Genomic DNA, 17,079 nt, shown 5'->3' with positions numbered 1-17,079 from the left:
AGCAGTAAAGTCAGAATGACAAAAAATAATCTTTTTATTCTGGAGTCTGACTTCATTACTGCACTCAATGACTAAAGCTGGACTTGGAATTTTCATACATTCAAACTCCATCAGAATGCTAAGACACAGTGTGCCAAGACTGTTATTAATAATTAGCTCCCTGTTTTCTTGATAGAAAAAGGCTATTGACAAACATTTCTTTATCCACAACAAAAAGTATAATTAGCGTACCCCACTTAGTAAACCTTGTATGCATGCCACCTCACACTAATCTGCTACTTTTACAAAAAAAAAAAATTGCAATAATACAGTTCATCTTTCCAGTCCTTTTTGCACAAAATTTATTTACAATGTCTACATAAATGTTCCAAGGTGGGACTATGTAAAAATACACACATGACCAATGCTTTGCTGAGAAACAAAGTCAACATATTAAAAATAAATCTTCAGTCTATGTTTTCTGAGCTGCATAAAACAGGAAGTGATGTATAAGGTGATGGTTGTTGTCGCATGGGGACGATGATGCTTGATGTGACAGTTAGGCTTCTAAACACACGGCCTTTGGGTTTCCATGCCTCCTCCTACCAGTCTCCTTAAGACACTGCCTGCAACAGCTGATTAATCATTGTTGGTGACTGCAGTTTTTCCCATCCTTCCCGATTTACATCTGTTCAGGCCAATTCAAATATGGTGAGTAAATGAATTAGACATGCAAATTCAAGCCCCAGGCTAGAGAGAGAGGGAGAGAGAGGAGAAGAGAGAGAGAGAGAGAGAGAGAGAGAGAGAGAGAGAAAGAGAGAGAGAGAAAGAGAGAGAGAGAGCGCACATGGCTGAAATCCTAGGCGAGAAGAAAGATTCTTCTGCCTGATAGTTATTTTAATGCTCTAAAAATCCTGCAAATCAGACCTTTCTGTCCCTTGCAGGATAACTGTAAGGCTTTTTAATGAGAGGAGGCTTCTGGAGGAAGTGAACAGCTATGGAAACAACACACATAGTGTGGAAAAATTTCACATTTTTTTTAAAAAATCTATAAGAAACAACGTAATATGGATAACAGTATAATAGCATTTACAATATTTCACTCTTTGTTCTTTTAATGTCTTATATAATTATTTTTGCATGTCCCCCAAATTGACTTCGGTTGGTTTTCCTGCATTTTAAGAGTCCCTATGAAGAATTAGGGATGCTCCTTGGTCCAAAGTAGATGTCAAGAATGGAACTCCATAGTCATTGCAGAAAAAGACATGATTCAAGATCAGTCACCATTGCAGACAATGCATATTCCCTTAAGCTACTGAGCATGAATGTCCATGACTTGTCCACTCATTGTCGGGTCTCCTGTATTAAGAACCGAGGGGCTTGACGCTGACATTGGCATTCCAGGGTGGGGCTGTCCTCCATGCATCATCACTGCGGGGTGGTGAGGGTGTCCAGGAATGTACGTATGCATGGGGGGCCCATGACGCAGCTGAGCAGGATGGGGGGGCATCTGGGCTTGGGTATAACTCGGCTGTCCCATACTCACACCCATTGGACCACCCCGGGCTACATACTCCCCTGGCATACTTTGCAGCCCTGTAGAAATTTAAAAGAAAGAAACAAAAAAACAAAAAATTATGGAAAGGCAACAGTGTGGTTCTGACTATGGCAATCCTACGAAAGCCAGGGAACGTTGTGATGGAGGGAATGGGACCTTGTGAGATATTATTTTGATTCATGTGGAAGAAAATAGAAGGAGAGATGTCAAGCTGGAATCAAAACTGGCCACTGTTTCCCTTGCAGGGCCATGGGCCAGTCCTCCTACCAAGTCAAGTTTTAAACAAAAAATCATTGGGTTCTGATTTAAAGAAGCATTTTTGTTCTATCGAGAGTGTGTACACTGCTCTGGTCACTAAATATTTCACATGAAGAAGAACTAGGCAAGCTCAGTAACAGTGATTACTTAGCAAACCCTGTACCTTTCTTGGGGGGCTCAGAGGGGAAAATCAAAACAGTTATCAATAAATTCTTTCCACATGGCCTCTCAGAACTGGAGGGAGAGAAAAGCTCCACAGAACTCTGTCTACCTTACAATGATTTTGAGAACAATAAGAAAAATTGGACCTAAAACAATACTCCTCTTGCTTTGAGGGGCCTCTTGTCTTCTGCATGGATTGCTCTAGTTGATGGAAAGTGACGGGCGTATTGTTTCTGAGAGCCATAAGCTCCATCATCATCAAGGGTGAAAGGCAGAACGCCATTGCTAAGTATGTTCAATTGGCTTTAGTTCTAAGTAATAGCGCACTGTGAATACGATGAACACCTTCGAATAAGGTCTCCAGGCTCTGGCAATGAATGGCTGCTTAATCTAGCCTAAAGGAACATTTTTAAACTAATGAAAATTGCTTATAAAATATACTGTACCCACAGCTCTTTAATCAAAAAAGATGATAATATTTTTTGTAATAACCTATTAATTTAATTGGTCACGAAGCATAAAATACATCATTTAAATTTAATTGACCCAGAAACTAAGAAACAATATTTAAATTAACTAAGCTAGAGAATTCCGTGATGAGGTAATAAGGCTGTTGATTTCCAAGCTCAATGGAATGCTTTCAGAGTGAATTGTTAAACTTATATTGGACTCCCACCCACAGAAGAAGACCAGCATGTGTTACCCTGGGCCTCAGCAAGGATTGTAAATAGTGTGTTAATATAATCAGGGGCACATCCAAGACTCTGAAATCGTGGCTTTTAATTTCAAAAAGGAACGCTAGAGAGATGCTGTTATGCTGTTAGGGGCAATTTAGGAAATGAACTAGGGCTTTGGAGTTCAAAACAGTTTTGCTTGTTTGAACTCAAATTTCTGGGGTGTCTTTTTAGGAGAGAAAATGACAGAGTGAGAATCTGGGACAGTTTTCCTAGGCTCACTTCACTAGGCCTGCCACTGAAGATTGCATTAATGATCTCTATTTTTGTATACTGAATAAGTCAAATCCATTTGTCACACTGCAAGTGATGGCATACTTAATTTGGATATAGTCAATTAGCCTGGGCTAAGCCCTGAAGCCTGCTGTGCACACCTCTATTTTGTATTCTCCCTTTTTCCATTGCCACACGTAATCCCATTATGATGGACAGACAAAGGAACAAACTAAGGGAAAAAAAAATCAAAGTTTAGTTGACTGAAGCTCAAAATATGCCTTTACTTACCCTAAGTAAAGCTGTGTTTATTTTACCTAAAAGAAGTTCTCTGTTTGGCTTTTTGGTGTCTTGCAGGTTAGTGTAGAAATGTAACTCATGCATCAACTGCGGTTAGACAGATTTATGGCACTTTGGGGACATGCTCTTTCCTCTCCTTGCACTGCTGCAGACTGCTTACATTTTGCAAATCAGTCTGTTGCTATGACAACCCACTCCCCCACCTCCTGACTGTTTCTTGTTTTGTCATGTGGTCAGTACTGTACAATAGCAACACACAGGATAAATATATATCATACACAGAATTTATCAGCCTAAAACCTTGATCAAAACCAGCGAGAGAAAAAAAAATGAAAGAAGCAAGAAATAGGGCTTTAATGGAAAGGAAAAAACAAGCATGAAGCTATGGGCAAGGAGAACATGAGAGAACGCAGAAGGGGAATGAATGTTCCTAGGACAAAGTGAAGACAAAGGCCCCGTTTGTACTTACTTCCCCCTGGCTTTCGATTGGTTAACTAGATGAAGGTTACATGTAGTGCCACTGCCCCTCCATGCCCATATTCATGCCCATTCCACTCATAGGTCCTAGAAGGGAGATAAAAATCCAAGAAGAGGCCAGAAGATGAGCAAAGTCAACAGATAGTGCCAAAGACCCTTAAAAAACACAGGTTCTAGGTGGCTGAGAGGCAGTAAGATATTGCACACATAAAGGTCCTGGCTTCCCCTTTGAGGTATCTTAGATGCACAGATGGTAGGCAAGGCGAGGCAGGCAGCTTGAGAAAGCAGAGGGTGGGCTCCTTTACCTGCACAGACAGGGACTCTGCGAGGGTGACGTTTCTAAAGTTAAATATGAAAAAGTACCATACAAAAGAAGAATCTTACCTGGCGCTCTGATTCCCATGTGCTGCTGGCCGTCCATTACAAAACCTCCCATTGGCTGTCCATCAGGGTTATAAGGTGTCCCTTGGCTGACTACAAAAGTACACAGCACAGCTTCTTAATTATGGGGAGGGGAGGGACTTAGGAGAGGGGAGGGAACACAGAGAACATACCAAGCAGATTACATGTTTTGTTTTGTTTTGTTTTGTTTTTTAACCAAAGTTAATTCTTTCTCTCAGGCCAGTTCTATACGTCTCAGTGACTAGAGTTTCAAGTGCTATGTTCAAGGAACAAGTTAGACACACATTTATGGAGGGGGATTTGTCTGGTGGTTCCATGATGGGTATTTTAAAAAAAGAAGGTGCTGGAAACTGACTGACTGGGTTTGGACCCAGGGTCGTGCCAACAGAGCTTTCGATGGAGCTGAAAGCCCGGGAGGTATGTCAGAGTTGTGGTTCAACCTCGCATCACCCCAGGTATATTTGCTTGTTGCCTTTGCTACCATGTTATAAAACAAAACAAATCCCAGGGCTCATGACTGAAAAACAAACAAACAAAAAGGGTGTTATTTTTTTTTAAAAAAACTGTGAGCACCAGAGGACAGATACTAATGAGCAAGGCCATGAGAATAAGAGCCGTGTATTTATGTCACTAGCCAAATCCTGTGTTTTAACTGTACATGAAAAGCTGTTTCAGAAGTGAGCTGCCTTGGGTTATTAAAGCACACAAAAGCTCTACCTCACTGAATGTCTTTGAACTTTACTGAGTCCCACAAGTGATCCCGACCCCTTTGCCCTTTTGACAGGTAATAAAGTTTACAGCAATTCCACACCAAGCCATGCACCAGGGAGTGGTCACAGTGGCAGAAAGCTGGGTAGGCAAACTCAGGGAAAAAAAATAACATTAATATATTGAATGTTTACAAAGAAGATTGTAGCTGAGCACGTGGTTTAAGAGTTACTTTTCTCTGTTGGCTTTTTATTCTCTACTTTCTTCAAATGTTTTATAATGATGTTAAATTGATTAGTGTTGTTACAAAACCAAACTGGTTTCATTTCTAAAGCCAGGCACTCATAGTACTCACTCCCAGTTCATTTACCAGGCAGCAGCCCTCCTGGTGAATGGCTTGAGGATGTTTTTCGCTTGCCTGACTTGAATACAGTCACTAAAGGGGACTTGCCTGCTCGGTTGGACTGGTCTATCATGGGCTGCACTATTCTTCTCCGGGCATTAATAAACCTGTAACCAAGAAAGCAAAGCATATCATTATTGCATAAAAACATAAACAAAAGGTAGAGGAAGAGATGAATCACAGAAGAAGAGCAGGGCCCGGGCAAACTCGGCCAGCCTCTTTTCTCTCCCTCATGGACAGCTTCCATGCAGCAAAACCTATAACCCCGTGACCTTTGAGTACAAGGCTTGGGTTTCTGAGTTGATTTATGTTTGCCTGTTTTACCACAGTTGGACACTTCCATTTCATCTTTTCATGGGGGAATTAGCAGAGTTTTCAGGAAACAATGCTAGCCACCACTCTTTTCAAAGGGCAGGGTGGGAGTTGGAGGAGACACAGAGGAGAAGCGCTGAGGACATCTGCTCCCTCCCAATTACTGACATTTCAATCTTACACTTTCTGACTTCTTTTTCACAGTGTGTTTTATCCAAACCTTCCCTACCTTTTGCAAACCTAGTTTCATCCTTATGTCCACCCCTAAGATAACGAGCCCAGTTGGCAGCACACCATCAATTGAAAGAATGTCTGGAGTTTATCACCATTAACTCACACTTCTGGGGACTTTAAAGAAATGCATTCCTTGGAGAGATTTCTTGGGGTGACTTTTTTTTCTCTTTATGCAAAATCTGAAGTCAAGACAAGGTCACAGCTATGCAGCCATTGAATTTATAATGTTGCTTTCTTCTGCTACTACTGAAAACGTATAAACATCTTATTAAAATATTGTCATTTTATGTTTATTTAAAAGATTGTTTGGTACAAGTCTTTTTATAGCTCCTTTAAAAATGTTAAGTCACTGAAATAAAAACAAAAACAAACAAACAAAAACAAAACAAAAAACCTTATTAACTCTGAAACCATCTCCACAAGACTATAAGTCTTAAGCTGTTTGGTTATAAGAATTGTTTGCCAAATCCAGAAAATAGAGAGTATGTGTTGGGTTACCTTTAGTTCCCAACCAAACTCTGAGCAGGACATCAAAAATACAATAAAAAGTCCAATACTACCTATTAATAATTGAAGGGTTCACAGTCTGATTTTAGTTTACACATCTGTCTATTTGAGCCAAGAAAGCAGTTCTGGGACTCCAAACCATTAAACAGTCAAGGATGTGTCCTTAAAATAAAGATACATTCTTCATAACATTTTAAGATTCTCAATATCCTGTACCTGCTTGTGTCCCTTCTGAGAAGCAATTGAAGTAAATGACAGAAGTAGATTTGAAGAATCGGACTAAAAGCTGCAGTGTGGGTACAGACCTGTAGAGGCTACTACGTACACTGTCTCAGCTTTTACATATGAAGCCCCTGAACTGCTAATAAAAATATTTAAGACACGGGATCTACAACAAATTGTGTTGCAAATCAGGTTATCGTTATCTTATATAAGCCATGAAAATTGGAATCATGTGAGCAGAAGGTTAGATTAATTCTCCGTTCTCATTATAAGCACAGGTGTAGCACAAACACCATGCGAAATAACCAATTAAAATGGAAAAAAAATCTGCCTTTTCATTAGCTGCCTGCACTGCATGACCAATTAGAAAATTATTTAATATTAATATTCTGCATATACCAAAAGTAATTTTCATAGTAACTTATAGGTAAGAAAGCAGCCTCATCATTACACACCCAAGCTGGGCGGCCATAGAATTCTCCATCTGCGTAGTTCTTTATGAATGCTACTGTTCATAATCTCCACTGACAGAGGAGAAACTCAGTCTGTTCACTTTTTGTTTCAAGTCTTTGTAAAGACATTTTATGGGTAGGGAAAGCGATTTGTTGTTGTTGATGTTATTGTTGTTGTTTTGATTTGATGCATTGAGTCAGGGTTTCTCTGTGTAGCCCTGGCTGTCTTGGAACTCACTCTGTAGACCAAGCTGGTTTAGAACTCACAAGAGATCCACCTGCCTCTACCACCCTAGTGCTGGGATTAAAGGTGTGCACAATGAGGACAATCTTTATCAAGGCTCAAGAAGTTGAATGACTTATTTCCAGATATGTGCTACCAAAAAGATGCTAAGGCTTTGTTGATGACACAAAACTAGGGTGTGGAGAGCCGCTTCAGCTGGGCCCCGAGATGGCGTTAGCTTCCGCCATCCCGAGAGCAAGCGGTCTCATAAACAAGCCCTCATTTGGCTAAGCTTGGTGCTATTGGTTGCTTCCGCATTTGGTGACCTATCTGCTTTTGCCACGTAGCCCATTGGGATTGACTAAGCTTGGGAGTATTTAATGGCCGAGGGTGGGCCAGAAGGCGGGGCTTAGATGGCAGGGAGGCGGGGCTTAAGTAATGGCTCCCCAGAGGCAAGAGAAGGAGGGAGAAACAGGAGGGGAGAGACTGTTAAAAAGGTTCCTGAATAAACTGCTAAAAGGAAGAGCTCAGGTCGTGTCTTTCTTGCTGGTCGGGTTGGACGCAACACTAGGGAATGTTCATGATTACCTTCCTTTCTAATGCTAGGACTACAGCACCCATTGGTGTGCCGCACTTAACTTCAGACAAGGAATAAGCGTGACAATGAACACATTGAAAATGGAGAATGTTCATGGTTTCCCAGCTTGGGTTCTTAAAGAGGACGCTGCTCAAAAAAATTCTGTGACTTAGTTTTCCCATATTTCAACATGGGCCTCTTCTACATTCAATCATGTAGACTCCCAAAGATCAAAACAAAGTAACCAGCTCAGGTCACCAACTCATGACCCTTCAGCCTGTAGCACCACAAACTGTAAATCAAGTTTAGGAAGTGCTTCATCACTTAGCTTGACCATTAACATAGATGTCTATAATATCCCACCAAATCAATGCACAGCCTCTACTGGAAGCCAACACAGCACTAAGCATCTGCCTTAAGAGCCCATCTTTGAACCATGTGAGCTGCTGGAAGTTCCCATTCTCACTCTAAAATCATTTCTTGGACACTTTGAACAAAGTTCACTCAATGTTTGAACACAGCAATCATATTTGCTAGGTTTCTCTCTTTTTTCCCTGGGTTAAACATCTATAGTTCTTCAAAGGTCTTTTCATATTTTGAGACTGTTATCACTTGGGCCTCTCTATTCAGTTTGCAGAGACTGTATCTCTCTGGAGTTTTGCAGAGATATGCTGGTCACATTGATTTGGGACCTGTCCTGGTCCTCATATAAAAGACAAACTCATTATCACATCCCCTTAGCTCATCACCCATAGGTACTAGGTATTATTCACTTCTTTTCATATTGATGATAACTGTTTTTTAATTGATTTCCAGATTTAAGGGACCTGTAGTTTATATGGACACCAGGGTGAGAATCCTGTCATTAAAAACAATATTAAGTAGAAACACTGGGAGTCAAAGAAAACTCAACCACTTTGAATTGCACAGATAGTACTAGGTCTGCATAGAACTTTCTTGCTTGCCTTAAGGCATGGTTCCTTGGAGCCCACGCAGGCCTCAAACTTGCTATATAGCTCAGGAGTATGACCCTGAAATTCTGAATGCTGAGATTATAGGCATTTTTTAACTCTTTCCAGTCTATGAGGTTTATAAGACTTAACTCAGGGCCTAGTATGTGCTGGGCAGGCACTGTACCAACTGACCCACACCTTCAACCCAACTCCTCTTTTGGGAAGCCATCATTTAAAAATAGTTCAATATAATAAAATATTATCAATATATTTGAGACACAGTAAGTTCTAGGAACATTATTAAATTATAGTCTCTATACTATCATGTACAATTTGCATCACGGGTTAAGGTCACGGTGAACATCTTTACCTAAAAGTAACTAGTTAAACAGCAAAGCATTTCATTTTCTAAAATGATACTTCATTTCTGTGCTTATGATTTTACAACTCAGCATCACAGGGGAGCTCAGGACTTTTCCATCTAAACTGCTTTTTAGAATTAGCTGCATACAGCAGAGTGAGCATTTAGAAGGCTTCAGGGGCAAATTCAGATACAAAAACATTTTCCTTCTGGGCAAAGCAATAAAACGGCATTCTTGCTCCTCCCACTATAAGTCAAACTGAGGTCAGCTCCCTTGTCCCACTATCTGTTTAAATAAACTGGCCCTGGTGTTTGTTTCTCAAGTGCCCTTTGACCTGGGACTCATCCTCCCTGCTTTGGTGACAGAATGCTCTGCTTTTCGTTGTGAGAGAAGCAAAATTATCAAGAAGTTTCTAAACCTGGAAAATAACAAAATGCTGTTAGAGTGGATGTGAACATAAATGAACTTATTTTTCTTAAAACACTGTTATTTAAGGAGAAATCAAAATAATTACTTTAAGTGCATATATATGTATATATATGTGTGTGTGTGTGTGTGTGTGTGTATGTATAAATTCTGAAATTAGATCAAGTAAAAAGTAGTGTCTCTGAGAAGAAGTGAGAGGGAGATGGAGTAAACACACATTAGAATGTAGAATGTAAACACATTTTCCAATGGCTACAGAATTTTTTTTTTAAATAACTGTTATTTAGATATAATTCAGATGTAGATGTCAGGAATGTGACTGTGAGCTTGGCTTACTCACTGAAATGGGCAGTTTTACACTTTTCTTAATAGACTATAAGCAAAATAGACTACAATTTAGGCTTTTAAAGACAGTAAACTGTTCAGTTAAGTGATCTTTAAAGGTTGTAATATTTTACTTGCCTTTGGGAATTACTGTACACATGCACATGCATACACACACACACACACCCCTACACACACACACCTTAATTATAAAGTGCTTTGAAGAACTCGACTCCTTTTCTGTAGGTGATAAACAACGTTAAGGAAAGACGGCTGAATCTCCTTGTGTGTGCAGCACAGAGCAGAATTTCTATTGAGAGCCAATCCTCCTTTCTGAGGCCAAGTCTTACCAAGGAAAGGAATAGAGTGGTTTGACCTTACAGCTTCCCTCCATGTCCAAATAAACAGAGATGTATTTCTTTCTACCCTGGTTGTTTGTTTAGGGCTCAGTGTCCTTGTAAGGAGGAGTAGAGCTAAGAAAGGAAAGAAAGTCTCCCAGCATCAGAGACTTGGGATCATCTATAAATTGAATTTTACTTTTTCTGTTTTATAAGAATCAGACAAGGAGATTGCAAGCTGTATCTGAATTTTCTTTGTTTGTTTGTTTGTTTTAATTATTTTTCTCTTTCACTTCTTTTTTTCCCAGATTTATTTACTTTTATGTATATGAGTACACTGCAGCTGTCTTCAGACACACCAGGAGAGTGCTTCGGATCCCATTACAGATGCTTGTGAGCCACCATGTGGTTCCTGGGAATTGAACTCAGGATCTCTGGAAGAACAGTCAGTGCTCTTAACCTCTGAGCCATCTCTCCAGCCCCCTGAATTTTGTCTTAAACGAAGAATTCCTTTAATTTCATTTCTGGTTTCATTTCTTCCCTTTGCTACCTAGTTGTTACATGTTGGGTGCTTTAATGGGTACATGTGCGTATATGTGTGGTATGTATGTTTATGTTTGTGTTTGGTGTATGTGTGTTTGTGGGGGGGGTATATGCTTGCGTGGTATATGTATGCTTGTTTGGTGTTTGTGTGTGTGTATTTGTGTGGCATATGTGTGTATTTATGTGTGTATTTGTGTGAATATGTGTATGTTTGCATGTGTGTGTTTTGTATGTATGTGTATTTGCCCATGTGTATGTATTCATGTGTTTGGTGTGTATATTTTCAAGTGTGTGTGTAGTACGTGTGTGTGTTTGTGTGTGTAGATGTGTGTGGTGTATGTGTGCTTGTTGTGTGTCTGTGTATATTTGTTTATTTTTTTTCCCATTCTGCTAATGCACTATCTCCTTTCCTTTGCAGTTGTTGAATCAGGATGGTTTTCTGAGCAAGAGCTAGTGGAACTGCTTTCTGAAATGAGCTAATATCCTTTGTTTATTGTCTGCTTTTTGCCTTGGTTCCAAATTTTGTTCCTAAACTGAATTTTCACAGAGAAGGAGGGTCAGTAGAGCTAGTGGGCAGGTGATAGGAACAAACTCGAGGTAGAGTTGCCCAGTTCCAAAGCCAACTCTGTCCACAGCTTGAGCACCCTTCTCTAAATCTCTGTAATACTGATAAAGACCAAGGGATGCTCACCCATTCTCCTTGCCAGATTCCTTTACTCAGTTCTATTCCTCGGTGTTCAGTGTTCAGCTTGCAGCTCATAATTAAAGGGAGCCTACATTTAGTTACTTTGGCATGTTACAGCCAAGCCTGTAATACACATAAAATCAAACTGGTTTCATTTCCAAACAATAATCCACTTCCCTCTCAGCCCTACGGTCTTGTTTACCAAATGAGAATAAGTAAATAGAATGGGGGGTAGACATGGGTTACTGTAACGTGTGCTTCCTTCTAAGGATGGAAAGATGCCATTTCCAACACCCTCAGATGCTCAGGGAGACACAATAATCAATAATTAGGAAATGATTTCAGTGATCACAGGGGATGGCTTGAGATAGCCAACCAGGCTTAATGGTTAAGCTCTAATCCCCAGAGAAAGACCCTGTCTCAAAAAGGAGAACCAATGACACTTGAGTATAACCTCTGGCCTGTGCACACTTTTGCACATGCATTTATGTGAGCCTACATATACATTTGGACATGCACACACACATACAAACACACAGCACACAACACATAGAAATGATCAAACTAACTAGAAGGGTATATTAGTGAAAATGAATTGATTAGTATTAGCTATATTTATAAATAGTTCCATACACATTCAAATAAAAATAAATATCATGTATTCCTAAGTATAATTTAATTACTAGGAATTTCTGTACATCTATTCTTTATTCTATTCAGAATAATCACTATGTACATATAATATTTAATTAACATAGAATCTATTTAGGAAATTTTTTAAAGATTTTGTTTAAATTTTGGAGTAAGCATAATGAAATGTTTAAATAAAAAAATCTGACATTAGAAGATAATTGTAGAAGTTCAGAATATTGTCACTTTTCTATACAATAGCTTCTTTAACACAACATTCTTTCAACCATGTCAGGGATAGTCAAATAAAAGCATACACTTCTGAAGACGTCAGCATTTCCTTACAGTCTTAAGGCATGTTTTATAGACAAAGACTACAGGAAACTGTAGGCACCTCCCAAGTAACTCCTTGTTTTTTTAAGCAAAAAATGTAGCTGAAAATCTACTGAAAAAAACATTATTGTAGATTCACAATTACTTTTCGACTTAGCGACACAAAACTGGAAGTTTTCAGGATTCATCCTTTCTACAAAATCATTTTGTTGGGAGATAAAATTTTGCAAAACATGATTTTAAGATGCTCAAGAAAGTTGACTCAATCTCAAGTCAAAACCTTATGAAATCATATTTTTGGCACCCCTTTCTAGTTTCTTAACCTCCTCCAGGATCCGGCAGCTCCCGGGCTGAGCGGCAATACATCACTCCTGTCTGGGGGTGGAGAATGGCTTCGGAGAAGAGTTGGACAGACATGGAAAGGAGGAGGCAAGCTCTTCTCCACTCCCACTCCAGAATCATAATGTCAGATTGCTCAAATCACAGGAATTCCATCAGTCATAGTGTAAGAAGCCAGAGGCAGGAAATACAGGAAGAAATGATGCTGTCTAACTTGAGCAAAGAAGTTAATTATAGGCAGGTTTTTTGAGAGCAGCTGGCAGAGGGGTCATACTTAAATCCATAAAGACAGTGCAAAGTAATGACAGAGTCTGGATGCTGTTTTGGACTTATAACTGAAACAAAGGTGAGATAACTCGTTGCTGCATGGGAACACATCACAGAAAACTCCTCTTGTAAACTAACTTCATATTAACATTTGGGTTGCAAAAGCAACCACAAGCATGTGCTACACAAGCGTGAGGACCTGGATGTGAACTTCAAAACCCATGCAAAACAAAACAAAACAGCCGGGCCCAGCAGTCTGCATCTGTGAACCTATGGCTGGGGAGGAAGGGAGAGGCTGAAGGACCTGTGGAGCTCACTGGCCAGTCAGTCTAAGGGGAATCAGACAGCTCCAGGTGCAGTGAGGGAGCCCGTTTCAAAAATACAAAATGAAAAGGAGTAGAGAAAGACACCTGATATTAATCTCCAATTTCCACCCAAGTGTGTATACACACATGTGTGCATGCACACACACACATATTTAAGTATCCATTGTTTTTTTTTTTAAACTGAATTTCTAAGATTGAATTGAATTGGATTTGCAAAACTTAGCTACAGGAGCTAGGTGGTGGCACATGTCTTTAATCCCAGCACTTGGCAAGCAGATACAGGCAGATCTCTATGAGTTTGAGTCCAGCCTGGTCTACAGAGAGAGTTCCAGGATAGCCAGGGCTATGCAGAGAAACCTTGTCTCGAAAAAGCAAATTAAACAAACAAGCTTCAGAACAGCATAGTCCTCATGACTATGGTAGCACACTGACACATATGAACTATCTACCGAAATGTGAAAATTTGTGTTTGTATAACCATGAATATAAAGGGAAAACAGTAGTTTGCTTAAGTTATAGTCATTTTAAGTGGTTATTATCACAACACAGAAGGGATCTGACCCTTACATGTAGTTAAACTTTCTCTGCTAAGGAAAAAGGTTTAGAAGCGAGGAAAATATGGACAGAATGGAAGTCACTCTTTATTTCAGAGCTGAACCTTTTTTACTTAAATACTAATTTTCTTATTCACAAAAAGTCAATAGAATTGTATATAACTGAACAGAATGTATTACTAAATAAATAGATGTATTCAAGGCTTAAATCCTGTTTTCCTGCCAATCCTCATTATAAAGAGGGGTTTATCCAATACAGCAAGACACTGTGGAGAGGGAACAGACACTTAGCAATAGGCACAACCATGGAGCCACTCAGGCAATTCAGAGAGATGACCACTTTAGCGATTGGATAGACGTTAGGTTTTCAGAGAACATTGCCTTAAATCAATGTTTCTCAACTTGGGGGTCATGACCCCTTTGGGGGTTGAACAACCCTTTCACTAGTATTGCATGTGATATCCCACATATCAGATGTTATATTACAATTCATAAAGTACATAAATTACAGCTATGAAGGAGCAATGGAAATTATTTTATGGTTGGAGGTCACCACAACATGAGGATCCGTATTAAAGGGGCGCAGCACTAGGAAAGTTGAGGACCACTGCCCTAAATGAACACATTGAAAACCTATCGTGCTAGAATTATGACTTCCTCCATCTATATAAGACATTACTAAATCTTAGTCTCCTCTTGGAGTGCCTCTGAACATTTGGTCTCCCCAGAACCCTTCCTGCAGTTGTCCCAGCTTCCCCCACCTTCAATAGCCATAAATTTCTGGCCTTGGAATCTTCACTCATACAGGGGGAAATGTCTCAAAATTTACCATCTCACTCAGCTCTGCCTAGTCACAAAATTTAGCTACAGAGCCAGGTAGTGGCGCAGGCCTTTAATCCCAGCACTCAGGAGGCAGAGGCAGGCAGATCTCTGTGAGTTTGAGTCAAGTCTGCTCTACAGAAGAGTTCAAGAACAGCAAAGGCTACACACAGAAACCCTGTCTCTAAAAACCTAAATAAATAAATAAAGGAATAAAGGAATGAATAAATAAATAAACAAGCTATAGGTTTCTGCTGTCCTTTCAAATTGTTAGTGGAGGCTCTGTTTCAACCCATAAAACAAGATCCAAACTCAATTTAATGTCACAATATGCACTGTGTAAACACTAGAGATGCACATGGAGCCATACACACAGAAAGACACCCCATCATGAGAAAGATAATCCAAGTGAAGGAGGCAAGACAGCCTCTTCTTAGAACTTGACAAATTGGTTGGCAAAGCCCTGTCAGTGAGACTTTGGAAATGTGTGTTTACTGTAGGGTTGCTGGATGCCAGTGTCACATTGCTTTACTTTTGTCTTTTGTGTTTGCTTGTTTATTTTTGAGACAGTGTCCCACTATGCTGCCCCAGATGTATGTAGACCAAGGTTGACCTCACAGAGATCTATCTGCTTGCCTCTACGTAGTGAGTGCTAGAATTAAACGCAGCTATTACAACATCGTCCTTCCTTCCCTCTTTCCCTTCCTCTTCCACCCGTGTTTCCTTCTTCTGTAGAAGCCCATGAAAAATCCTAGGCTGGCAGTCTTCAAATTGTTCATATGGCTGAGGTTGACCTGGTACCTCTTGCTTCCACCTTCCAGGTGCTGCGGGAATGGCACGTGTTTCCTACAAGGTTTGGTATTATATGGTACTAGAGACTGAACCTGAGGCTTCCTGCATGCCAGGTCAATACACTACCAACCCAGCTATATCCACAGCTGCTATTCCATCTCATTCAGAATGCTGGGCCACTGGCAGGGAGACTCAAAACTGTGCCTTGTGAGAAGAGCCTGGGAGTTGAGCAGGAACATGCCACTGACTAGTTCTGAGGTGAGAGCAGTGTTTGGGTGTATTGTCCTAGTGATCTGGTGGCTAAATGTAAGGAAACACGCTTTGCAAGTTGTAAAACCTAGTACAGGAGTTCCTTGTTTAAACACCATTATGTCTCAAAAATAGTAGTACAAAAATTCATAGCAGCATAAGCTGGAAGCAATCCAAATGTTCACCAACTGACCCAGGAATACTGAATGTGTTTTCTATTCACACAGTGTCTCACTGCTCAGCCAGGACAAGGTATGAGGCACTGACAACATGTGCTACAATGTAGATGACCCCCCCAAAAAAACACTATGTAGAAGAAACCAGTTACTTACGACCACATACCGTAAGAGCAGTTTGTATGGGCATGTGTATGAAATGCCCAGAGCAGGCAAAGGCAGAGACAGAAAGTAGAGTAGTGGCTTCCTGGAGATGCTGAGCAGAGAACAGGAAATAAGAGGAGAGGTAGTAGCTAACTGACACCTGTTTTCTCTTAAAGTGGCAAAATATTTTAAAACTGATAGTGGGAATTGTGGCAGAGCTCCATGGACGAAGCACTGAGTCGTGCAGGTTAAAAGGGTGAATGTCATGATCTGCATATTGTAGCTAGTAAAGCTACTAAGAGCAAGCTCTTAGAAAGGGGCCTGAAGAAGCCCAGATGAAGAACTTTCTTGTCCCTGCCTCTTACCTGGCAGCTAGCTACACAACATCACATACAGAGCCCCATTTGTCAAATAATGCAGAAATTGCCACCCAGAAGCTGAACCCTGTACCAAGGGATATCTAAAATTATAATCCCTCATCCCTTGTGTAGTACTTCAAAAGTCATGTTTGTACTTTCAAAAGAAACAGCATGACTACAAACAAGTTTAATTCTCAATATGCTTTAAAAAACAACAACAACAACACTACATTCATGGAAATGATTCTCACATATCTCTTTTGGTCCTCAATCCTCCAAGCTCTGAGGATGGCAATTCTAGTCACAATCAAGTTTGCTCCCCTCTGTCAAAGATCTTGCCAGGTGACCAGTTAAGGTGGCTGACATCTCACAGTTTTTGTACAACACAGTTCTTTCCGTTAGCTTCCTCAACATCTTATAAGCTCAACCATTTCTAAGTATATATGAACTCTGACCCAAACGAGGGATCAAACAAAGTCAACCACAGCAGATGTTTTTGTAATATAGACCAGCAAAACCCCCAGTCAGACAGAAGCCCACAAAAATACTGCTTTAAAAAAAAAATTCAGTACCCTAGAGTAAAAGTACTAAAAACTTCAATATATGTTATTTAATCAGGATGGTTTAACTTTATCCATAGGCAATATATTGTTCTTTTTGATTTTTTTTTTAAATGTCTTTATCAGCATTAAGCCAGATCTCTCCAATGACAGGAAATTCTTTTTTTTTTTTTTTTTTT

The 17,079-nt window shown here is 40.0% G+C and overlaps 1 protein-coding gene across 3 annotated transcripts in view; it reads right to left on the bottom strand.

Annotated features, from left to right (window-relative positions):
• Positions 1–319: 319 nt before the first annotated feature.
• The window catches only part of Meis1 (Meis homeobox 1), a 140,844-nt gene continuing 124,084 nt past the window's right edge, over positions 320–17,079 (bottom strand). Inside the window, exons 10-13 of one of the 3 annotated variants that reach the window (XM_031342251.1) lie at positions 5,243–5,301; positions 4,066–4,155; positions 3,674–3,768; positions 320–1,575 (exon numbers count right to left, since the gene is read on the bottom strand). In XM_031342251.1, coding sequence (XP_031198111.1) covers positions 3,710–3,768; positions 4,066–4,155; positions 5,243–5,301 — 208 coding nt within the window. In that variant the 3' untranslated portion in view covers positions 320–1,575; positions 3,674–3,709. The remainder of the gene's footprint in view (positions 1,576–3,673; positions 3,769–4,065; positions 4,156–5,242; positions 5,302–17,079) is intronic. The other 2 variants (XM_031342249.1, XM_031342250.1) reach the window with 2 other exon arrangements.

Source organism: Mastomys coucha, unplaced genomic scaffold (genome assembly GCF_008632895.1).
Source record: "Mastomys coucha isolate ucsf_1 unplaced genomic scaffold, UCSF_Mcou_1 pScaffold22, whole genome shotgun sequence".
Classification (NCBI taxonomy): Eukaryota; Metazoa; Chordata; class Mammalia; order Rodentia; family Muridae; genus Mastomys; species Mastomys coucha.
This window is presented reverse-complemented; position numbering and strand designations above follow the sequence as displayed.